Here is a 24,754-nt window from a genome sequence, read left to right as displayed (position 1 = left end):
AGAAATTGGTCTATGGAGTGTGAACTTCGCAAATTTGGACCTGTGTTGTTCAGGGTTCAACCGTCTGAGGGTGTGTGCTGGGCATGGAACAGTGGGTGGGGGTAGTCGAGGAGGGAACAGGGAGCATCGTCCTGGTGAAGGCCGAGGGGACAAGCTACGGGCTGGAGAAGGAGAAAGCGCTGGGAAGGTAGCAGGAGACTGTAGAAGCCAGAGCAGCATTCCTTAGTAGGATTCTCAGCTGCCCCCTTGTGGGCCCCCAGGATCTCCCCCACCCCAGAAAAAAAAAAAAGGTTGTGAGAGGGCTAGGTTGGGGGGAAAGTTGAGCAGTGGTCAACTTTCAAGGGCTTGGCGCCCATTGTTGGGTCATCATTGGAAGCCGTTGTAGGTGGGAGCAGAGGCCCGACGTCAGGAGGCCAGTCCCGGGTACAGGAATCAGGCCCTGAGCGCTCAGAAAGCGAGAGGGGCAGACCTGAAGGTCCTGCCTGGGCTCTAACTGCAGCTGTTGTCTCAGATTGACCTTGTCTTACAGCAGCGGCCAAAGCAAAGTCCCTGTCTGTATGCGGGAGGGTTAGTGGTGGTGGTTGTAGCAGAAGCGCTGAGTTGGGGTTCTGCCCCTTTCATCTTCAAAATCCTGGTCTTGGAAAGCCTGTTTAGAGGTTTGTCAATTCTCCGAGGCTCTGGAAGAAAAGCAGCGGATGGAAAAGATGAAGTGGGCAGTAGGTAGGAAGTTGTGTCCATCCTGGGGACACTGAGTTGTCCACTGCGATGACAGGAGAGTAACTCCGAGGCTGGGCAAAGAGGACTTGGGGCCAGCTGGAGCCTGCGTTGGGCTGTTCCTCCCATCTCCGCTAGCACAGCTGAGATTCGGGTATTGTTCTTGGCTTGGGACTCTCTGAGTTCTTCTCCCCCTAGCTGCATCCCTGCTTTGAGGCCACTGATGTGTCCACCTGTCCTCAGGCACCTGCCCAGCACTCCCTGGAGCCCATCCCTTTCCCTCTAACCCAACTCTTTGCTCCCCAAGTACTTCCACCTTGACCTGCCAGCCCCAGGGGCCCCTCAGGCGGGCAGCTAGCCAAGCACCTTTGGCTGCAGGAGGCCCAGCAGTGAGATCTGGGCCAGCCCAGCTATTGTTAGTTCTCTCGGCTCTCCAACACGGTCTACACAAAGTTCCTTCTTCCAGAGCTATATCCTTGCTGGCAGGGACTCCGGAGTATGATATTCACTGGGGTTAGATCCCTGACATGAAAACTGGTGTTGCTGGGCTGGAGCAATAGCATAGCAGGTAGGGCATTTGCCTTGCACGCGGCTGACCCGTGTTTAGTCCCCAGCATCCCATATGGCCCCCCAAGCACTGCCAGGAGTAATTCCTGAGTGTAGAGCTAGGAGTAACCCCTGAGCATTGCTGGGTGTGACCCAAAAAAGAAAAAAGAAAAGAAAAACTAGCGTTGCTCCTGCAGACAGGTGGCAAATTAGATGCTGTGGCTTAGACCCACTGAGCCTGTGGGTAGATTTCCTGCCCGGGCTCTGCCGCCTGGGTCGTGCCACTTGCCGGCTTGCTCTGACGGGTGAGGTGGTGGAGTCAGCCTTCTGCCAGGAAGCTACTGACTTGCTCTTGTCAACACCTGAGTATTAGGCTGTTGTCAACAGGAGGTGGAAAGGCCAGGGGTGGGTGGATGGGACAGGAGATAGGACAGGAGATGAGACAGGAAATGGGAGCCTTCGGTTACCCTAAACCCAGGAAGCCCGTCTCAGGGAGGAAGATCCTTGGCTCCGGCGAAGAATTATAAATCATGAAAAGCTGCCAGACTAGAGTCAGTGCCCCCTCAAAGTTGTGAGGCCCCGGCAATGACCACCAGCAGCCTGTTTTCAGCCACTGACCAGCTGTGTTTGTGCATTGAGCAACCGTGGCCCTGGTTGCTGGTGAGACGTTGGTCTCAGGAGTGTGGCTGCGGTGTGAGCGCCCTGTGCCCACCACCAGGTGGCAGCCCCTGAGCTGGCACACCTCTCTCCAGACAGAGACACTGCCCTGTGTCCCCGGCCTCTCCCGCAGCTTCTCTGGGCCTTAGATCAAGACTCACAGGGGCCCTTCCAGTAAACATGATGTCGAAGAAGAGGATTGGTTTTCGGTTTGGTTTTCTCTATCTTTCAAGCTGCCCCTTCGTGTCCCTGAAAAGGCCTTATCTTTGTGTTTTCTTGAAAAGCAAAACAAAAACGAGTTTCTGTCTTGTCATGATTTGCCTGAAACCTGATCATTCCTGTCCTTGTCATTAAAGTTTAGTTTTCTGGGATCACTCCCAGTGATGCTCAAAGGACCAGAATGCAATGCCAGAAAGCAAACTGGGGTGGGCTTCATGCAAGGCAAGCACATTGATACCTGTACTATCTTTCTGGCCCCCTGATAATAACTTTGTGTGTGTGTGTGTGTGTGCGTGCGTGTGCGCGCATGTGTGCATGGGCGTGCATGTGGATTTTGGACCATACCCAGCGGTGCTCAGAGCTTAGTCCTGACTCTGCTTAGGGATCACTCCTGGTGGGCCTCCAGGGACCAAATGGAGTTCTGGGGATTGAACCTGGGTTGGACGTGTGCAAGGCAGGTGCCCTACCCATTGTACCATCTCTCCAGCCCCCCAGAAGAAGGGTTTTTTCTGACTGCTTCTAAGCAGATATGACTCTGAGTCCCTACCAATGCAAAACCCCAGCCTCCATGTGAAGCTGCAGTACAATTCAAGTCAGTATCTGAATGAATACTGAGATGCGTTATGGAACTAATCAGCCTCCTGCCATAGAGCCTCCCAGTGGAGGGTTGCCTGAGGCTTTTTGAAGAAATGAGCCACACACGTGTACAGGATGCATGGAAAGGCAGTGAATTGCACAGCTGTCTGACCATTCTGGACTTCTAAATCCGGACATTAGCATGATGCTAAATTTAAGAAAAGGTGTCTGAAACCTATGTCGTTTTAACCCAATAATTTTTCAAGAGCATCCGTGAACCTTTTTTCTAGAAAGTGCAGTTCTGTCTAAGAACTTAGCCTTTTCCACAATCAAAAAGCTTCTTTTCATTAAAATAAAAGCCATGATGGGTCAAAAAGAGTGGTACACTTGCCTTGCACACAGCTGCCCGTGGTTCAGTCCCCAGCACCACATACGGTTCCCCGTGCATGGCCCAAAAACAAACCAAAAAGCCCTGAACAACAACAGAAATGAAGGCTGTGGAAAGCTGGGCCTCTGGCCGGGATGTCGCCCCGCTCAGGACGAGAGCAGTGCTCGCCACTCGCTGGGAGCACCTGCCCGGGTGTGGATCATTCCCGGGATGTCTCGCCAGGTGTACTTGGTCATAACTTGACACAATAGGACTTGTTGTCTGGGGGAGAATTTTCATGAGCTGGGAAAAGCATAAAGCAAGTGGTCACAGAGCTCAGCATAACCGAGAACATTTCCTGCCCGGGCGGTCATTAGAAGCCGAAGCCGCCAGACAGTCCACCACCGGCAAAGGGGGGAGATAGCGAACCCTCAGAACAGTAGCCTCTTGGTGGGGCTTCCTGGTGAGTGCTGTGAGGGGCAGGCCTGTGCCTCGGCATATGTCTGCCCCATGTGTGATGCCAGGAGTCAGTGACCCTAAGTCCAGGTTCTCTCATTCCCTGACAAGGATGCTCATAGTGTCACTCACTCACACACACACACACACACACACACACACACACACACACTGAGGATCCCCATTTGTGAGTACTTTGGGAGGGGGCAGATCCTCCTGACCCACTTCTTCCTCTTTACCCATGTGCCAAGGTCAAACCTCATTCTCTGGAAGAGAGGCCAGCACGGTCCCGGAGTCTGTATCAGTCACAGGGTCCCTCGAGTGTAGGTCCTGTCCTTGAGGCCCACTGCAACTTCACGAGGGAGCGAGAGAGATGGGTGGCAGCGTGGGTGGATGATAGAGGGAGTGTGTCTGCGTCTGTGTCTGTCCACAGTGGCAGGCCTGAGCTCTGAGCTCCAACCCCAACTCAGATGCCAGTTCTGCAAGTGTGGACCAAGATAGGCCGTAAGTGAGGGCACCCCCGATGCTCCCCCCTTCCCGGACGTGCACCTCACCTGGCACCCATGAGGACTGTGAGCTGCATCGAGTTCCTGACAGGCAGTTGATAAAAATGCCACCACCCACCTTGAGCGAGCCTTGTACCAGGACAATGGAGGCTGATGAGTGGCAGAGAAGAGTGTCAGCAAAGGGCCTGGGGGTACCCAGCAGCACGGCTCACACCTGGCAGGAGGCCACATGCGAGGGCGTGGGGCATGCGGAGCTGGCACACAGTGGCCCTCCCACGGCCTGCAGGTGCCCGGCCACTCCCGCCCCATGGCAGGTGCCAGAGGGTATGGGGCCGCAGAGCCAGCCCGGCCGCTCACTCTGACGTGCACCTGCAGCATAAAACTGGACCTTTCGCTGCCGAGGCAGGTGTGAGCGGCGGTTGCGGTCCTGGAGGTGCTGGCAGAGAGAGGTGTGCATGGCCACTGGGAGCGGGCACAGCCTTCGCCCCCGACCAAGCTCTCGGGCCGCCAAGCTGGGACCTCCCCGGCCCCCGAGGCCGCCGCCCCACCTCTGCACTCTCCCCGCCTCTGGATGTCCAAGGTGAAGCGTTTCTGTCTCTTCTCCAGCTCCGAGGCTGAGAATGGCGTGGAGGAGAAGAAAAAGGTGTCCCGGTCGCCAACGGTCCAGTCCCCCACCCTATCCAGTGAGGCCGAGTCCCCAGACCAGAGGAAAATCATTTGCCTGCGGTAAGTTCTTGGTGCCACTCAGGGTTTGTATGATTTAGGAGGGTGGGGGTGGGGGGTCTGCAGTTTCACGATGGTTGCAGACAGAGCAAGTAGGTCTGGGGGCAGAAGGAAGAAGGGTGCCTGACCTGACACCTGAGCCCCCTCTCTCCCTTACTCCTCCTTACCCCTCCCACCCCACCCCACAGAAACCCAGCCTTTCATCTGTTCCCGCTCCCTAGAGTAGGGAGGAGGCTGAGGATCTGGGGTCCCCATCGGTCTCAGAGAGCAGTTGATAAACTTGTTTCGCAGAAGGAAGTAGCAGGGTTCTGGTTGCATTTCAGACGCCACAGGAGATGGTTCAGCCCCTGCTCTGTTCCACCTGGGAGTGGCCCTTCGTGGAAGGCAGCACCCCTCAGCCCAGACCATGTGTACCCCTAGTATATTCCAAAACAGGCACAGGTGAAAATCAAATAAATGGAGAGGCCAGAGCACAGGATTAGGGGCCGTCTGGTGGGAGTGACGTTCTGGAGAGGGCCGGGGTGAGAGAAATGTTGAGGAACTGTGATGGAGAGCGCAGAGCCCAGGAGGAGAGAAAGGAGAGGGGAGTGAGGCAGAAGGAGGGAAGGAGTGAGGAGGAGCCGTGAGGGTCAGTCACTCTTGCCCTTCTCGACAAGCCTCCCTGCTCCCTCTCCCTCGAAAGGTCAGTTCAGTAACTCCTGCTTTTCCCTTCCTTCCCGGCTGCCCAGCCCACATCTTCTCTCCAAATCTCTACTTCATTCAGGACCACGAGTAAGTCTTGGCTTGGCCTCCACGTTTCTCTTCTCTGACCCTCCCTGGCACGCTCCATCTCGCCTGCATGCCTGTCCTGCTACCTGTCACCTCCAGACCCCTCTTTCCCCTCCAGCTGCTTTCCCATCAGCCACCCCCCACCCCCACCGACGCCCACAGCATGCCACCTTGCCCTTTCAGTACTGCCGCCTGGCTCCAGCTGACAAACACTCGCATGTGAGCGCAGACACACACACACACACACACACACACACACACACGCTTTTGGCATGCTGCACTGAGCACCGAGCTGCCCGCCCACACAGCTGTGCCGCCAGGAGGGATCCCCGCCCTGGACCCCTCCTGAGCAATGCCTGGGAGCTCCCCCCAGCCCAGTCAAACAAACAAACAAATGCTCTTGGTTTTCCTCTGACGTCCCCTGGCTTGGGATAACAATGACACACTCATCAGGCGGGCACGCGTGTCTGACGGCACCAGCCGTGACTCAGAGAGGCCTGCTTCTGCTTTAATGCTCGGTTCTCGCTCTCAGAAATTACTCGTCCCTGCCTTTTCAGCTGAGCTTCCGGTCCTGCTCCCGGGTACCCGTGGAAGGGAGAGTTCTCCCGCTGGAGAGGCCCAAAGAAATTAGCACCCCTCCCAGCCCACCTCAATGCCAGGCACATGTGCCCCCATCTGCTTGTTTCTCCAGGAAGGCACAAGGCCCTGCTGTCCTGCCCGGCAGAACTTGCTTCCAACCCACAGGGCTGCCAGCTCTGATGCCTTTTTTAACAATCACGTTCTATTTATTCATCTGAATCAGCGAGGGAGGGAAGCTCAATTTACTGCACAGGAGATAGTTCAGTCAGCTGCTCGACGTCTGTACAATATGGGTTTGTTTTTCAAGGAGAGCACCAGCAGTCACAAAATACAATCCATAGAATTCCAAAGGAATTTCTAGCCATGGCTTAACTCCGTCGTTGGAGGATGAATCCCTGTCAGGTGACCCACAGTTGCCGAGATATTGCAGTGGCTGATGCTTGTTCCTTAGCATCAAGCTAAAAAACAAGCATCAGCCACTCCGATTGCTGCGGCTGGAAGGGGGAGGTAGACATTATGCTGTCCATATGTCCTGGCCGGAAAGACTAGAGCTGGACTCTCTGATTCCCCATGCATGTCCTGCTGTCATAATCTGTCCTGCTGTCATACCCTTATACCACGGAATTCTTTACAATTTTAACCCAGCCTCTTTCTAATAAGTCATATTGGGTGGGGTATGCCACTCAGGGGTAGAGTACTTGCATGTGTGAGTCTCTGAATCCAATCCTCGGCACCTCAGAAATGATTTGTTTCAAGAAATCGTATTATGGTGGGCTGAAGTACAGCAGGTAGGGTGTTTGCCTCGCACACAGTCAACCCAAGTTTGATCCCCAGCATCCCATATGGTCCCCCAAGCACCACCAGGAGTAATTCCTGATTCAGAGCAAGGAGTAATCCATGAGCGTCGCCAGGTGTGATCCTGAAAGCCAAAAAGGAAAAGAAGAAAGAAATTATATCATGGAATGACCATTTTCTTGCACCATCTCCCCCCTCCCATAAATTATTTAAAATATATACAACTATGTATGTATATTTGTACATATATATTAACACACATAAACAAGTTTCTTATATATACCTTTTAAACTTGTACATGCATTCCACTTTGTAGTGATTTTCATCATAGGGTTGAAGATCTGCTACCATGGAGAGCCAGAGGCAGAATCCTCTAGAAAGAACCCCAGGAGCTCTAAATTCTGCCCAGGTAGAACAAAAGAAGATTCACCTCCCAAGCATGGTTTTGGGTTATCCTGATTGTACGACACTGTTTTCCACAGATGGAAGAAATGTTTCCTTTTCCCTTTCAGCACATGCAAGTCTTGCCCATCCCCTGGTCCCAGCATATGAAATATCTATTCTCCACTGGGCCCTTATCTCACTTTCTTTTTGTCTTAGCATACTGTCTCCCTATTCCTGTATTGTTTTGGCATCACATCATTTACTGCCATTTTCTTAAAAAAAAAAAAAAAGATGTTTGATATGCAGTCAGGCTCTTGAAGAATAAAGACTCTTGGGGCCAGAGCGATAGTACAGCAGGTAGGGTGCTTGCCTTGCCTGCAGCCAATCCAGGTTCGATCTCCAGTACCACATATGGTCCCCCAAGCTCTCCAGGAGTGCACCGTGGCCACAGCTGGGTAGGATCCCCAAACAATAAAGAATAAAGACTCTTATGTGCTCCAAGGCATTTAACCCAATGCCCCATCCAATGAACCCTTCTTAAACATTAATAGGAGTTTGAAACAGAACATTCTTTGATTGAACTGTTGCTACAATCTTGTTTAAAATTTGCCCCTAGAGGGCTGGGGAGCTGGAGCATTCGCCTGCGTTACATGTCGGAACCCCGGGTTGGGTCACAAACACTACACAGCCCCTTGAGCACCACCAAGTGTGACCCCAAAACAAAACATGTGCTTCTAGTGTCTTCACACAGACTAAAAATGCTTTTGAGATGACATCATTGCTCGTATTGCTCAACTGTTCCTTCTCCCCTCTATGAATCACCCCCGCTGCAGTTGGCACCGTCAGCCTGCCAAATCCAGTCCCGTCTCCCACCACACGTGCTGCGCCCGCATCCTTTGCGTGTCTGCGTGGCTGTCATTGTCCAGAAGAGAAAAGCCTCCCGTGAGATGGTGTAATAATCCAGATGAAATTCAGTAGGAGCCCATCAACGAGCCACCTTATAAGAACACACCTCCCCCCTCTGGATTTTCTTTCCCCAGGAAGTCCACCAGCTCTGACGGTGCCATTTTAGCGCGTGAGAAGAACGACTGTAAGACAGAGGACAAGAATGACTCCAAGATGGAACGGAAAAAGTCATCATCCTCCTCCAGCCAGGTCAGTGGGAAGGGCCATGCTGGAGGGTGTCCCCAAATGCACCAGTCCTGCTGGAATGCTCGGGTTGGAAAAAGCCAAAGACCACTGGAAGGACGCTGGCCTGTCTTCATCATCGCATCCCTGCGAGTGGTCAAGAGCCCCTCGTCCCTGCCACCAGCAGCAGGTGGACACTGTAACCCCTAAACCCAACAGGGGTCAGGACCACCCAACTGTGTGCTACTTGCCTGACAGTTAGGGGTGATAAGGAAGGGAGGGAGGGGAGTTACATCTTGAATGCAAGGGAAGAGGCGACTCTGGCAGAGGTCATGGGGGACTCTGCTCTAGCATGTGTCCAGAGAGACAACTCCTGCCCACTCCTGGGTCATAGCGAGCAGTGGGATATCAGGGCCAATAGTTTAGGGATGGATTTTTTTGACACTTCACCCTTAAGTGTTTGAAAATGTGTCTTCTCAGAACCAGACAAGAAAGCTGTGGGCAAACAACACAGCTTCAACTACACAGCAGTGCCATGCCAATCAGAACTTAAATAATAACTGTTCCCTCAGTCCTGGTAACTGATGCCCTCTGTAGAGGTGTTCTCCCCATGAGAGTCTCCACTAGGAGTCCTGTGATACTTATTTGCCACATGGGTTTGAATTTAGATCAGTCTCACCACCTATTGATTTTTTTTGAAGACTCCACATGTCTTCAAAAACACAAGTGTAATGAAAGGAAAGGGAGAGAGAAAAGCTCAGAACATATATATATATATATATATATATATATATATATATATATATATATGTGTGTGTGTGTGTGTGTATTTGCAATCCTCTGTGCAATGGCTGCTCACAGTGGCCATAAAAACCAGACTCAACTCTCAGATCTAGGTTTGATCCCCAACATCACAAATAATTACAATAAAACCAAAATGTTAGGGCCAGGGAGATGGTTTAAGCCACGCTCAGGCCTCTGGGTTTGACCCCCAACACCACAGAGGGTAGCTCTGGGAGCTCCCAGGAAGGTTAAAACAAACAAACAAACAAACAAACAAACAAACAAGCAAAAACCCCAATCTCAGGGAAGTCCCATAGAGCACCTCACTTTAACCAAGTGCTTCTCTGGATGCAAAATACCTTTCCTGAAAAGCAGCACGAGGTGAGGTGGTGTGAGATCGCTTGCTAGAGGGGGGGGTGTCTGTCCCTAGATAGCTCATGTGGGACTGCTGTCCTCTGGGTAACGTCCATAGCCTCCCTCTGTGCACCCCCTAGCCCATCTTCCTTCAGAGACAGTAGGGAGGGGAGCCTCACGCGCTTCCCCCCAGCTCCGCTCCTGAGACTGCTCATCACGAGCACCGTGTGAGGTGCAGGGCTGGCACAGGAGGAGGCCCCAGGGGCCACCTGCTAGGTCACAGAGCTCCCCAAGGCCCTGTCCTGACCCAGAGACTGGGGACACTCGTCCCTGGGTAATTGCAGGCATGAAAATGTCCCACGTCCGTCTGTCCCTGTCATCCACATGGGGAAGTTCATGGTACCAGCTGTGAAGCCAGGTGTCTTGAAAACAAAACTCTGTGTGGCCTGAGCCGGAAGAAAGGCTTCCTGCAGGAGACCTGTCTGCCCTCCCCTGACTGCCTCTGCCACTGATGGCGACAGGGCAGATGGCCCAGACCTTGACACTGTTCCACTAAGCCCCTTGGCACCCTCCAGCCCCCCAAGGCAGGCACTGCTTCTGTATTCTGGCACATGGGGAAGGGAGGCCCCTGGACGGAAGTTAGCTCAGTAGACAGACCAAAGGAAAGATTTCTCCAAGACTTAAAACCCCCGACCTCTGTGAGTCCCTACATCACCTCAGCCTGAAGGCCCGTGCTCTTGTGAGGGCACCCTTCCCGCCTCTGGTGGCCTGAGACTCCCGGGCCGTCCCTGCCGAGACGCCTCTGAATTTCGTGTCACTTCTGGTTAGGGATGTCCTTGTCCAGCGGTCCCCCCAGCCCCTGCACTGTGACTGTAGGAGAGTGACCGAACAGCAGAGGGAAGTTTTCCCCTGCTCCCGCTGAGGGGTTGTGTGGAAGACCCAACGGCCTGGAAGACGAGGGCGCCGAGCCCCTCACCTCTCGCTGCTCATTCTCATTCCAGTACAAAGCCAACATGCACTTCCACAAGGTGTTTCTCGAAGTCCCCACAGAGGAGCCGCTGCAGCAAAGTAAGTGCTGACTTCCCACCACTGTTTTGCCACTGTTTTTCCCGGTGGGGGTGTGGGGGGCGGGCAGCCCAGTGATGCTCACTCAGGTTCAAGTCTTGGGGATGATGGGCCACAGAGTCACTCCTGGCTGCGCTCCAAGGCCATATGGTACCAGGGGTCTGACGTGGGGCCTCCCGCATGCCTGGCCTGCGCCCTGCCACAGGACCCTCGAGCTCCCCAGCCGCTTCTTAACTTTGTAGGCAACATATTGGGAATGGTGCTGGTTGGTATCTCGGGAGAAAGGGGGCACTGGTGTGGGGACTGAATGACAAGTGTGTCTCTCTACCTCCTGGTGCTGAAATAAGGGTCAGCGTCATTCTGCTTTTATCCAGGTACCTTCAAAAGGTAAAAGAGATGGACTTGGAGGGTTAGTTCAGTGGGTGAGGGGATTGCCATGCACATGGCTGACTTGGGTTCCATCTCTGGCATCCCATATGCTCCTCCGAACTCCATCAGGAGTGATCCCTGAGCACAGAGCCAGGAGTAAGCCCTGAGTGTTACCAGGTGTGCCCTAACGAAGCCACCACAAAGAAAAGTTAAAGAGAGTGAGCCAGTCCAGACTGTGGGATGATCCCAGATGGTTCCAGAACTATCCCCTCCTTCTCCACACTTCCTGCTAGAAGGCACTGATTGGATGATTGGAATGCCCCATCATAATGGGACTGGATGAGAGAGGCTGTAAGAAAGATGAAAAGCAAGCAGAGTGCCTTAAAGATAGCACAGCCAGCAGGCCAACCCGGGTTCAGTCCCAGCATCCTATATGGTTCCCTGACCTCCACCAGGAGTGACCCCTAAGCACACAGCCTTGTGTGACCCCCAAAAAAACCAAAACAGAAACAAACAAAAAATGGGGGGAAAAGGAAGCAGAATGGCCAGGCCCAAGTCAGCCATGTCCCTGCTCTGTGTGGGGCAGAGGGCCGCCCTAACCACCCTACTTCACCCCCTTCCCTGAGTCCTGCTGCTCCAGCACAGGCCCCAGCCAGCCTTTTTCCTCCCAAAAGTGAAGTGAGACTCTGTCATCCCTGGGGGAGAACCACCTTCCTCAGTGCAGATGCCGAAAACATTCTTTCATTTCCACTAGTGGTGACAGACTTTCATGCCAAAATCAGTTCAAGGCTGATTTTAAGAACTAGACTTTCCGTCTCTCAGCCTTGCTCCGTCTGAAGGGAATAAAGTGACTAAGAACAAGTGACAATCTATTCAGCATGTGTCTGCTCTCTTTTGCCTCCCCACAACTCCCACCCCATAACTGCTGTGTTATCTCCAACGGAAATTCTCAGTGATTTTATGGTTTTACAACTCGGACTCTTTTGTCCAGGTTTTACCTGTGCTCTCCAGAAAGAAATACTCTATCAAGGAAAGCTCTTTGTATCAGAAAACTGGATTTGTTTTCATTCCAAGGTCTTTGGGAAAGACACCAAGGTGGGTGTGATTTCTTTTCAAGCTAACATATTTTATTATACATTGTAAATATTTGCAGCAAAGCAACGTTTATAAGTACCTGTATTAGTCTTATTGTTCCAAATTTGCTGTTCACACTGCCTCTGGATTGACTCTCCCCCCAAACACCACTGTCTCATCTCCTTTTCAAGTAGCCCCTGACCTGTCTCTAATCCTTCTCCCCCACATCACCAGAGAGCTGTGGTGACAGCTGAGGATGTGCCATTGTCGGTTTCAAAGATGTGCAGGAAGCCCCAAATTAATTTTCATTCTGGGTGCAGTCACCTCAGTTCCCATCAGCCAGGTCTCAGCAAACAGGCCTTTCCTTATCAGCCCTCACCTGGTGCTGTGGTCAGCAAGGGAGAAGCGACACTTCAAAGGACAGAAACTGGCACTCTTCCAGCCAGTCTGCGGAGCACCTCTGATCCCAGTGCCCAGTGGACACTGATTGGCACCTGTCCTTCTCACGAAGCTCAGATTTGAGGGTACAGAGGCCCATGGCCACCTGAGACTCTAGGAACTAGCCTGAAGGAACTGGCAGTTTCTCCATGAAAGTAAGAGAATTCCTGCCCACTGGAAGCTCTTCCTCTGGGCTGGGGTACCATGATCACACCATCCAATCAGGAGGCAGAGAAACTACCTGGGGTTTGCCTGATCTCCCCAAGTTTTCAGGGTTCTGAAGAAGCAGCTTTTACACTTATGAAGGATCCAATTAGAAACCTTGTTTTATGGGGGTGACATGGTGGGTTCTGTTTTTAGTTTTGTTTTTACTGCTCTCCTGAAAGCCACTGGCAGTCCTACAGATGAAGACCATGTGATAAATATGAAAATTCTTCACTTTATTAATGTTGCCTCAACAGACCAGCATACTCTTCTTTCAGTATTTTTTTATCATTCCTTTATTACATAGAGAAGCTTAAGCCATCATTTTGATCCAAGTATTACCCAAATCAGAATAATGCAAGGCAGATTTTTGTTTCTTTTTATTTTTTTTTTTGGTTTGGTTTTTGTTCATTTGGTTTTGGTTTTTGGCTACACCTGGCAGTTCAGTTCTTACTCCTGGGTCTGGACTCAGGATTTACTCCTGGTAGTGCTCAGGGACCACATGGGATGTCAGGGATTCAACTCAGGTTGCCTGCATGCAAGGTAAGTGTCCTGCCTACTGTGCTATCTCTCCAGTCCAGAATTTCTAGATTTCTGAAACATCAAAATTTGTTCATGGGGTGGGGAAGGAGATTGGGCATTTATTTGATCTCCAGTTCACTCTAATGGAGATAATTTTTAGAAAACCAAGCCAAGTTAATCCCTCTCACCAGATCAGCATATTTGGAGACCTCGGAGCAGAGACCTGGTTTTTGCAGTGATGGAGAATTCACAGGGCCAGTAGGTGCAGTTTCATGCTAACACGGCTCTAGCAATCATTTTTGGTTTTAATCCTACTTCTACCCAGAAGAGAAAAGACCCAAAAGACCCACAATTAGTCATTCTGGTTTTTTAAAGGTGTGTACATACTGCTTTTGCTTTATGTGATCTCACAGACAAGAGACTGAAAATTAGTAACAGGTGCAAAGATTAGAAAAGAAAGTGACATATGTTCTTCCTTCCTGAGGATGTCAAGGACATTTGGGCTTAAATTCTATGACAGATTATCTCTCCAACAGACTTTGGTGCACCATGGCCCAATATAAACTACAGCCAACAAGTTTGCTCTCAGGAGGGACATTTCTAAGCACCCTGAAATTATAAAGTGTAGGCTTAGTTTCATCAGGAGCATTTAATCTGTCTCTTCAGATCTAGGAGAATTAAATGCATGTGCCACATCCCATTACAACTCAAAGGGTAGAGTGAATTAGACTTTGTTTCCCAAAGGTTCTCTAATTGTCATTTGAGATTTTGAGATTCATAAATGTAGCCATTAACAATTCCTTCTTTTTTTTTCTTTCTTTTTCTTTCTTTTTTTTTCTTTTTTTTTTTTCTTTTTGGGTCACACCTGGGTTACTCATGGCTCATGCACTCAGGAATTACTCCTGGCGATGCTCAGAGGACCATATGGGATGCTGGTAATCGAACCTGGTCAGTCGTGTGCAAGGCAAATACCCTACCCACTGTGCTATCACCGCAGCCCCAACAATTCCTTCTTAAGGGGTAATCCTTGCCCTTAAGATTCACACATTGTGGGGAAAACATTTGTATAGCTCAGAAGCAAAATTAAATTGATTCTTACATCATTCAGGTTGGTAGATTTGTATATTTGAATTCATTTTTTTCCCCAAAGTTACCCAACTTATAATTCCCAAATTCTTTCCCACACTTCATTTTTGTGGATAGAGTTGACCAAAAAAATAAATAAATAACATAGAAAATGTCTAACTGGGATTCATTCACCACTTCCTTTAGCTTTCCTCTCTGGAGCTCTGAGGGGCCCATTCAGTTCTACAATTCTCCTTTCCCGGAATCTAATCCAGAATCATCAGTTGCAGGAGTGTTCATTGCTCCCCATGTCCTTTTTATGGTCTCCTAGGGTTTCAGGACCCACTGCACAACCAGTGGTCTGAATTTATCCCCCAACATTACTGAGGATGGTGATGTGGCTGGTTTGGGTTTCTTTCTCTTTGTTGTTGCTTTTACTCAAAGGCTCAGAAGTAGAGATTTGTGAAGGCTGAACCACAGCATTAACTGTTGTACTTCTGGATAATTCTGTTTCAGATCTCCATTCCGACTTTCTCAGTCACCCAGCTCAAGAAAACCAAAACTGCCCTGCTGGTGCCAAATGCCCTGGTCATCACCACAGACACGGACAGAGTGAGTGCATGCCAGGCCGGGGCTCAGGGCATCAGATCCTCAAAGGCTCTGGGCCAAGGACAAAGGTCCTGAGCTGGAAATTCCTTTGCTCTGATGACTCAGAAGACGTTAAAACCAATTTTTACAAGCACAGACTTCAAACACTTCCCTTGTGTTCTTAACTCTCACAAGGCGGTTTATTCTTTTATTCTAACAGAAAAGTTGCCAATTTCTGAAGAAATTCCAGATGATTTTATTATACTTGCCTGACTAAGATCAAAAGTATGCAAATGCTTCAACTTTCCTATCATCTGCTAGGCCAGGCCACCTAGACGCATGCAGTTTAATGGGATTTGAAAGTACCACCACCTGGTTGATAGACTGGGGGTTAAGCGGACTCTCTCCAAATCCAGTCCTTTCTGCTAGGAGAGCTTCGGGGCTTTCACAGACCCCCTTGGCTTCCAGGTTGTCTCACCTGCCCCTCTTCTCTGTAGAAATTCTTGGAATTCTGTGGAACCAGAAATACTGCCACTGAAATTAATCTTTGAGCTTGGCAAGAGAGGGAGTAGCATATTACCATTCTTTCCAAACAGCATACTTTAATATTTTATCGAAGATTTCTATGAAAGCATAAAAGCTTTCTTTTGTTTCTGACCTTGCTAGTTAACTTGAAGAGGAAGGAGGGAGCAAGGAAATATATTTGAAAGTCTGTTGTTAGACCAGAGAGATGGTAGGGCGATGGCCTTGCACACAGCTGACCTGGGAAGGATCTCTGGCACCACAAAAGGTCTCCAAGCGCCACCAGGAATGATTCCTGAGCACAGGGGACAGCACCCAAAACCAAATAATAAAAGTTAAAACAGGCTATTCTGATGGTCTTGGAAATATATTAATATGTACTGAGGTTTGTTTTTTAAAAACCAGCATCAAGCATGCACTCAATGTTCTCTCCTTAGATCCCCAGCCACTAAGTATAGATTGTTACAGAATCTGAAGCTAAGGTGGGGGGACCGTGGGGGGAGAGGGGGTGGCACGAAGTAAATGGGTGGCTTGGGGCAAATGACGAAGTAGAAAACTCAGACTTTGTAACTAAGAATGTCTAATGCCGGAACCCATGATATTAGCTACTCTGGAATACAATACACGCTGGAGAATCCTATGAAGTTCTAAAAAGAGAAGGGAGAATCATAGCACAGATTTGTGGAGATAAAATTTAAAAAAGAAATTGTATGACTCAAATACATGAGGAGAGGGTGAGTTTTTCTAATCTCCAGATTACTTGTTTGGCTCTGGATTTATTTATTTCCCACAACTTAGCCTCCACTAGAAAAATCTCCATATTTGTACAAGGAAGAATCTGGAAGTGGCTAGAAAAAGAACCAGACTAGGAAGAGCTGCTGGGAAGTTTTTAATGGAAATTAGGTCAGAATAGGGAAAGTGGGCCCTTGGGAAATGTTATTAAAACAAAAAACAAGAGACTTTAAAGAAAATCTTGTCTCTTTGAAACATGTTTGGGGCACCAATGTAAGGCTATACAGGAGCTTTCATTCTGTTTGACATTTGTCAATTAAACTGGGCTTAAGGGTTTTGTTGCGGTTATGGGGGAATATATTCCTCCTTCCAGAAGTAAAATAAATAATCTGAGTCAGCAGAATGAGAATACAGATCGAAGAACTGTTTTATATCACTTAAAAATGAAATAACGAAAGGCAAAAAAAAACAAAAACAATTTAGCATGCATGAGTTTTCATTTTGTCAGATAGTAGTGGTCAATGATTTTTCTGTTTTGTTTTTCAGTACATATTTGTCTCCCTACTCTCCAGAGATTCCACTTACAAGCTAATAAAATCTGTGTGTAGACACTTAGAGGTGAGTGTGGCATCTCTGGGTCACAGTTCCCACATCGGGTCTGTATGTTCTTTCATAGGGTTCCACAGTTGACCGGATTTTCTTTTTTCTTTATTTCTTTCTTTTTTTTTAAATATTTTCAGAATACAAGTGTTGCTAACAGTCCCAATCCGTCTTCTCTCGAGAACAGTTTCCGGGCAGACCGCCCTTCGTCGCTGCCTCTGGTGAGTTGCCTATATAACTAAGTACAAAGGACCCAGGCCCCATCGTGGTACATCTCTGGGGTGTGGGAGAACTCAGGACCATACAACCAAAGGCAAAGTTGAAGGAACAGGGTATTTCTGTTTTGGAGAAGGGAATTCCAAACACCTGAAGGATTGTCCTGCAAAAGAGAACCACAATAGTGGAGATACATATTCATAACTTGTGCTGCATTTGCTTCTCAGTTTTTTTGGTAGGGGCCCTCCCAACTGGTGCTAAAACTGTCCAGAGCCATACCTAGTGATTCTCAACCAACCAGGCTGATGGTTTAGTGTGAGCGATGGAACCAGGGGTTAGCTGCATGCAACTTCACCGCCTGTAGTTTCTCTCCAGTCCCCAGCAATATAGTTTTGGTTCAAAAATCTCTTTGGGAAAGGTCATAATTCCTCCCTGAAGATTGTTTGAGTGTCCCCTACAAAGAGGCACAATGCTGTTGTGCAGTGGAAGGATACCAGGGAAAGATCAAAACTGGTTCTTGCCTTCAAAGACTTTACCAGAAGGAAAGATGGAGAGCACTCAGGAATAAGTGTGAAAGAAGACTTTACCAGGCACAGAGAGATGTTTTGCTTTTTTTAGAGCTTTGTGCCTATACAGTAGAACTCCCCTTCATTTGCACAGATTTATCCATATTGCATGCTGTTAAGAAAGCTACTTATCTTGTCCAAATGATGATTCCTTAACTGATGATTGTTAAATATTGAAATGCCTTGGTATGAATCCATGGTTTCAACATTTATTCATCTCTTTGCAAGATATTTAAAAAGTAGTGGAATAGGGGCTGGAGCAATAATATATACAGGTAGGGCATTTGCCTTGCACATAGCCAACCAAGATTTAATCCCTGGCATCCTGTATGGTCCCCTGAGCACAGCCAGGTGTAACCCCAAAACAAACAAATGTACTGGGATCAAAAAACATACACAACAAAACTCACAGCTATATTATTCCCCATGGCCAAAAAATAAAAACAACTGCTAATGTCTCTCACCTCTTGAAAGAGTAAAATTTAATTTATCCATTATAAAATATGATTTGGGGCTGGAGTGATAGCACAGAGGGTAGGGCATTTGCCTTGCACACAGCCAACCCGAGTTCGATTCCCAGCATCCCATATGGTCCCCTGAGCACCGCCAAGAGTGGTTCCTGAGTGCAGAGCCAGGAGTAATCCCTGTGCCTCTCCAGGTGTGACCCAAAAAGAAAAAAAAAAAAAATATATATATATATATATGTGTGTGTGTGTGTGTGTGTGTGTGTGTGTGTGTGTGTGTGTGTGTGTGTGTGTGTATGATTTGCCTAGAAAAGGAATGAAAGATAAATAGGAAGTGACTGAGTGACTGATGGGTAAAGAGATCCTTGTTAAGATGATGGAAATTGGCGCCTGAGCCCATGTGCTCCTTGTGCCCACATGGCTGATCACATGCGGTGCCTGAGCACATGTGTTGCCCACATCTCCCCTCTTAAGATGTGTACTTTCATGCTTTCGTGTCTAGTGCTAGGATGTGTGTAGGGCTCTCTCCACCCTTGGAGAAGCCCGCATTCTCTCTTGAGCGCGTTACTCTTTGGAAAATGTGCACTGGTGATGGGATGGGTGTTGAGCAATGTATAACGGAGACTTAAGACTGAAAGCTCTGTAACTTTCCACATGGTGATTCAATTAAAAAAAAAAAGACGATGGAAATGTTTGAAATGAGGTAGTGGTGATTTATATCTTAAAAAACACTTACTGTACTTGCACACTTAAAATTCACATAAAACTCATCATTTGGGGCCAGAGATATTGTACAGTGGGTAAGGTACTTGCCTTGCATCTGGTCCTCTGAGCTCCCCAAGAGTAACCCCTGAGCATCACTGGGTGTAGCCCCCAAACAAACAAAAAGATGCTTACTTTTCCCAGGGCTGATCCGACATCATACAGTGATCCTACCAGGGGTGGCCCAAAATCTGCCCTTCCCAAAAAAATCTATTTGAGGGGGGTAAGAGTAGTGGGAGTAATACAGAACAGAATAAAACACATTTGACTGGGAATCCAGCAAGGCTGATTTCAAATCTGGGTTCCATCCCACTGAACTATGCCAACAGACAGGGTTCTTTAACTACTGACTTGTTTCCCTCCATGAAAACACCAGCCTCGTGATGTGGCTGTAAGGGTGAGGTAGGGTCAGAGGTATGGTCATCAGCGTAAAGATCTTTGCATAAAGCCAGATCTGTATTTAATAACTAGTAATTGAAAAGAGTAGGATGAAAGATTGGTTACAAGTCTCTTGGCAACTAAAGAAATAGGGAAAAGGTAATATCTATAAAAAGTAATAGGCTGTACTACCTTTTCCTTATACACTGTTTTTGTTTTTGTGGGTTTTTTTGCCTAGGACATTTTAATAACACTTCTTATCTCTTCAGTTCTGAGGTACTTTGGGGAAACAAGTAAGGCAGAAAGTGACACAGGACCAAAGAGACACATCAGTAGCTGGAGCACATGCTTTGCATATACCTTCATGGGTCTGAGCACAAGCCAGGTGTGCCCCCCCACACACACACATACACACACACAAATAAGATGTAACATTCCTGCTACCACTCTGCCATCCTTTCATTTGTGTGGCATATTGCTAAATCCTATTTTGATTTAGCAGACAGGGAAAAAAGTTTAAAATTTTAATTTTAGGATCCAATTTGTGAAAACATAATATTTTCATTTCTAAAACATCTTTAAGGAGCAATAGTTTAAGAAGTAGCATGCATGACTTACGCAGCCAACTCAGGTTTAATCTCAGACATCCCATATAGTCCCAGAGTACAGCACTAGGAATGACTCCCTCCCCGCCAAGCCTCAAAAAAAAAACATCTTTTAAAACTATAACTAATCCCCGTCTCCGTCTACACAATCAGACTTGCCATTCAGGCTTTCTTCCTTGTTTTTCTCTCACCTGTCTATTCCAGTGCCTATGAGACGGCTCCAGCTTCACTTTAGAAACATCTTTCTCAGTCATCAGCATTCCACTGGCTGGTTTTCATATAGACATTTGTTGTTTCAAACAAGTTGGCCACTGAATGACAGAATTCAAAGTGCCCTGGGAGGAAAAGTCTCAGTTTCCGTAATCATATACTCAGCAATTGGTTGGGAAAATCCCAGTCACAGTGGGTAATCCTTCCTTTTCCGTATTTCGTAGGTCAGGCCTGGGGTTATCAAAGGCCTGCCTACTTCATGTGGGAAAACAGCCTCTTCATGCTTTCCCTTCAGGATTTCAATGATGAATTCTCAGACCTGGATGGAGTGGTTCGGCAAAGAAGGAAACACATGGAAGGCTACAGCAGTTCTGGTTCTCAGACCCCAGAATCGGAAAACTCTCGAGGTCTGGAAACTTTTTCTCTATTTACTAAAATGTGCTTCTCCCTGGCATGTCCTTAATCCCATCTATTAGTAAAAGGATTAGGGCGCATGCAAGGCTCTAGGAGATTGGCCTGGATTCTGTCCATGGCACCACCAGGGCCTCCTGAGGATTCAAGGTACAGCTTGATTGGCTGAGTGGCCCCAGGTCCTTTGATCATCACCTGGCATCACACAAATTAGTAAATAAACCTTGATAAATAAAACTTGCCTTCCTAGTTAACGAGAAGGAAATCTGAAGCAAGTAATTTGAAAAGAAAGGCCTGTGTGGTTAAAAAAATAAAAATCCCTTAGGGCCAGAGCAATAGTACAGCAAATAGGTCATCTGCCTTGCATGTGGTCTTGTGGTCTGGGTTCTATCCCCAGCATCCTACATGATCTCCCAAGCACCAGGAGTTAAGTGCTGACCATCACCAAGGGTAGCCCCAAAACAAAACAACCCCCCCACCCTCTGAGGAAAAAAAATCCATTCCCTTTATATACACTTAATCTAGGGAAATTGCACTGTCACTGTCACTGTCATCCCGTAATTCATCGATTTGTTTGAGTCGGCACCAGTAACATCTCTCATTGAGAGACTTCTTGTTACTGTTTTTGGCATATCCAATACGCATGGGTAGCTTGCCAGGCTCTGCCGAGCGGGCTCGATACTCTTGGTAGCTTGCCGGGCTCTCCGAAAGGGGCGGAGGAATCGAACTCGGGTTGCCTGTGTGAAAGGCGAATGCCCAACCACTGTGCTATTGCTCCAGCCCAGGGAAATTGCAAGAAAGAAAAATATATCGCCTTCTTATTTCAGCAGTAGTATTTTGCCGAGTGGTCCCCCATGATTTGGAGTAAGGATCAGCTTTTGTCAAATTTTTTTTCTATCAATTCCTTGCATGAGAAATGGATTTCAGTCCCAATCAGCTTCTGAGAAGATCCATTTATATTCTTGGCCATTATATATGGTCAAGAGGTTCATTTGGTTTGTCATCAATCCTGTGTGTTGAGATATATTGGTGATAAAACATAACCTAGACCCATTTTCACTTGATAGATTTCCTTGTGGCCGAATCCCAGGCAGCTCTGAATGTCTCCAAGGGAGAAGCCAAGCCAGCACGGGTAGATGCCCATGTGAATAGAGTGCCCGAAGGAAAAGCTAAGAGCCTCCCAGCACATGGTAATCAATGGATTATTAGCTGTGTCAGTTGAGGGGGGTTCACGGTTTCTCCCCCATCCCTTCCTGTTGTAGACCTTTATGCATTTATTTACTCAACAAAAACACTCAATTCTGTGCTCTCCAGTATGGGGGCAGGGGGTAGAGGACGCAGTGCAGAAGGTCTTCATTGCATTCCCTTCACAATTCTGAGACTAATTCAGAACATGCCAGTAAAAAAAACACAAAGTTAATATCCACACCAGTGACCATTCATTCCAGCCAATGAGAAATGTTTCCATATGTGCAAAGTGAAGGACTCAAGAGCTATTAAGGACTCATTAAGAATGACACCCCAGGGAAAAAGAACAATGCTAGCAGCCTTCAGTTAATTATTAACGAGTAGTAAAACTCAGAAACCATTCTCTCCCTCACTAACCTCCTCCATGAAGACAAGGTGTGTTACACTTTTCAAACTATTGCTTTTTTGCTTTCTACCCAACAGGTAAGCCAGAAGCCACTGGGATCCTCCACAAAGTAAAGCCTCAGAAATGTCTGAGTGTCCACCATATTCTTATATTCTATGCACTTGTGTAAGTAAATGGCATTACTATAAGTAGTTAAGAAAATAACTCCCAAAAGTACACTCTCTTCTCTCCAAGAGCCCCTATAACTCTCAGTTGTCTTTAATATGACCAAGATCTTTTTGTCTCCTCTTCCCCACCCTTCATAGGTTTCAGTCCTATGTCCATATTCTTCTTCTCTTATTCTTCTTTAATTCTTTAATAATTAAAGAAAGTATTAAAGAAATAATGAGAAGGCAAGAAGGGAAAGTAACATGTGCCAAATCCAGGAAAAGACTTAGAGTTGCCACTATTAGATGGGAAAGTGTTTTGTGACTTATGAAGCATCTTGCCCCTTGCCCAGAGAAGTCCAGGAAACACTTAGTGTCATTCCCCTTATTGAAAACCTGGGCGTTGGCATTTTTTTTTTTGCTTTTTTTGGGTCACACCTGGCGATGCTCAGGGGGTTCTCCTGGCTTTGCACTCAGGGATCAATCCTGGTGGTGCTCAGGGGACCATATGGGATGCTGGGAATCGAACCTGGGTTCACCGCGTGGGGATGCTGGGAATCGAACCCGGGTTTGCCGCATGCAAGGCAAATACCCTACCTGCTGTGCTATCACTCCAGCCCCAGTGTTGGCTTTTTTAACTTATTCTTAAGCCTCTAGTCTGTGACCAGTTGAGCTGAAAATAGCCTGGCCCAATTCAGGGTTATATCTCACAATTAAGGGGAATGTCCTCCATTTATGGATCCCAAAGAACAAGAAAAGCTGGCTCTCCCTAACCCAGGGATCCAGGTCCACATCTGCATGTGAGTTTACCAGGACCACCAGCTGGCAAATCTATTTGGTTGGCCTTGAGGGAGCCTGTCATTGTGAACAGTACTGGTGATTGAGAAATGCTGGGCTAAAAGAATTTCAGTCTCTAGGGCTGGAGATAATACAGCACAGAGTGCTTGCTTTGCGCACAGCCAGACTGGGTGTGATTCCCCAGCATCCAATATGGACCCCTAATCATTACCTGGTTTGACCCGCCCCCCCCCACCAAAAAAAGATTTTCAGTCTTATAGTGAGAAGCATCAGTCTGCTAAAAAAATCTTTTCGGGGGCTGGAGCAATAGCACAGCGGGTAGGGCATTTGCCTTGCATGCGGCCAACCCAGGTTCAATTTCCAGCATCCCGTATGGTCCCCCGAGCACTACCAGGAATAATTCCTGGGCACAGAGCCAGGAGTAACCCCTGTGCATTGCCGGGTATGACCCAAAAAGAAAAAAAAATCTTTTCGTAGTCTCTTTGGCCAAGTGATTTTGGGGAAACGTCTGTCCTCAGATGCTGTGCTGGCTAAGCTTTTTCCATTAACTTACTGAGAATTTCTCTTTGATCCTTTTCCAGTGTCTGTGTACTAGTCATCTCAACCTTCTACATGAGACACAGAATTAATACCCTGGAGGACCGGCTGGGGTCACTCACCACCAATATGGACACCCATCCTACTGAGTAAGATAGTGCTACCATCTGCTGGATATTCAGACTAATACCATGTTTGTTTAACCTGGGCATCCATTCTAACAAACCTGAGGATGCAGTTAGGCTGATACTGCGTTAAGAGTCTAGGGGGAGATTAATATATAGGAAGAGGTAGAAAATTCGTAGAAACGAATGATATGACTCTGTAGATTCTTGCACTGGAGACAAGCCGAGATAACAGATAATATAAAACTAAGTTTTTCTCCTAAGGCTCAGTGTTGGTCTTGGTTCATTTATTATATATAATATACAAATTTATCTGTGTAAAATGTCAGTGAGTCAAGACTTTATTGAAAAACAGAAATTCAAATAACTCATGTATAATTCTTTTCTATGAACTCCTCTCTTTGTAAACCTCTTGACTACTGCAAAGATCCAATCTGACTCTTAGTTCAATGTGAAATTGAGTATTTTCCATCCCAGACATTTTTAAGATGCCTGACCTAACTAAATCTATTCAGACATAGGATCCTTATTTTTTTTAACCCACTTATGTGAGGATGAAAATGTGCCAAAAATTAAATTATTCTATGTTAGAAAGCATACTTTTACCCATTTTGATTTTTTTTTTAGTATACAAGTCTGGTTTCATCAGCTTACATAGATACAAGACTTAATATCTACACTCAGCAATATTCAAATGGGCATTTTAAGTCACTGTGCTGTACCTTACAAACCTCTTCCTTCTTCCCACCCCCATGGCTTATTTATAACTGAAAATTTGTTGTTAAGATCCCACATATAAATGAGATCCTATGGAATTTGTACTTTACTTATCATAATTCCTTCAATGTCCAACCACATTGTCCATATACCAATGTTTCGTTCTTTATAGCTTATTTATCTGTCAGTCGACATGAAAGTTGTTTTCAAATCTTAACTATTATAAATCATGCTGCAGTAAACCTGTGTTAATGAAATAACATATATGAAGTGAATTTCTAGATCATGTGAAACGTTACTTCCTATAAAGCATTCCCTCTCTAATCATAATAAAAGCATTAAACTGTAAAAAAAGTCTAAGTATGCCAATAATTTTGTAGTATTTTTCTGGTACTTAAAAATTCACAATATGAAATGCATACATATATTTTCTATAAGGGCCACTCATGGTAGGTGAGACTGAACCTTATAAGCACTCTACTTGAGCTATG

General features: G+C 47.3%; 1 protein-coding gene across 4 annotated transcripts in view; it reads left to right on the top strand.

Moving 5' to 3' along the window:
- Positions 1 to 24,754, top strand: part of GRAMD2B (GRAM domain containing 2B) — a 108,944-nt gene that overhangs the window by 68,099 nt on the left and 16,091 nt on the right. For 2 of the 4 annotated variants that reach the window (XM_012933058.2, XM_055143262.1), the window contains exons 2-13: positions 4,648 to 4,767; positions 5,493 to 5,535; positions 8,331 to 8,445; positions 10,557 to 10,623; positions 11,981 to 12,084; positions 14,809 to 14,904; positions 16,681 to 16,752; positions 16,875 to 16,955; positions 20,231 to 20,342; positions 21,414 to 21,536; positions 22,018 to 22,105; positions 23,466 to 23,570. In XM_012933058.2, coding sequence (XP_012788512.2) covers positions 4,662 to 4,767; positions 5,493 to 5,535; positions 8,331 to 8,445; positions 10,557 to 10,623; positions 11,981 to 12,084; positions 14,809 to 14,904; positions 16,681 to 16,752; positions 16,875 to 16,955; positions 20,231 to 20,342; positions 21,414 to 21,536; positions 22,018 to 22,105; positions 23,466 to 23,570 — 1,112 coding nt within the window. In that variant the 5' untranslated portion in view covers positions 4,648 to 4,661. The remainder of the gene's footprint in view (positions 1 to 4,647; positions 4,768 to 5,492; positions 5,536 to 8,330; positions 8,446 to 10,556; positions 10,624 to 11,980; positions 12,085 to 14,808; positions 14,905 to 16,680; positions 16,753 to 16,874; positions 16,956 to 20,230; positions 20,343 to 21,413; positions 21,537 to 22,017; positions 22,106 to 23,465; positions 23,571 to 24,754) is intronic. The other 2 variants (XM_055143261.1, XM_004609819.2) reach the window with 1 other exon arrangement.

Source organism: Sorex araneus, chromosome 6 (assembly GCF_027595985.1).
Source record: "Sorex araneus isolate mSorAra2 chromosome 6, mSorAra2.pri, whole genome shotgun sequence".
Taxonomy (NCBI): Eukaryota; Metazoa; Chordata; class Mammalia; order Eulipotyphla; family Soricidae; genus Sorex; species Sorex araneus.
Note: the sequence above shows the minus strand (reverse complement) of the source record. Positions and strands in the feature narration are given on the sequence as shown.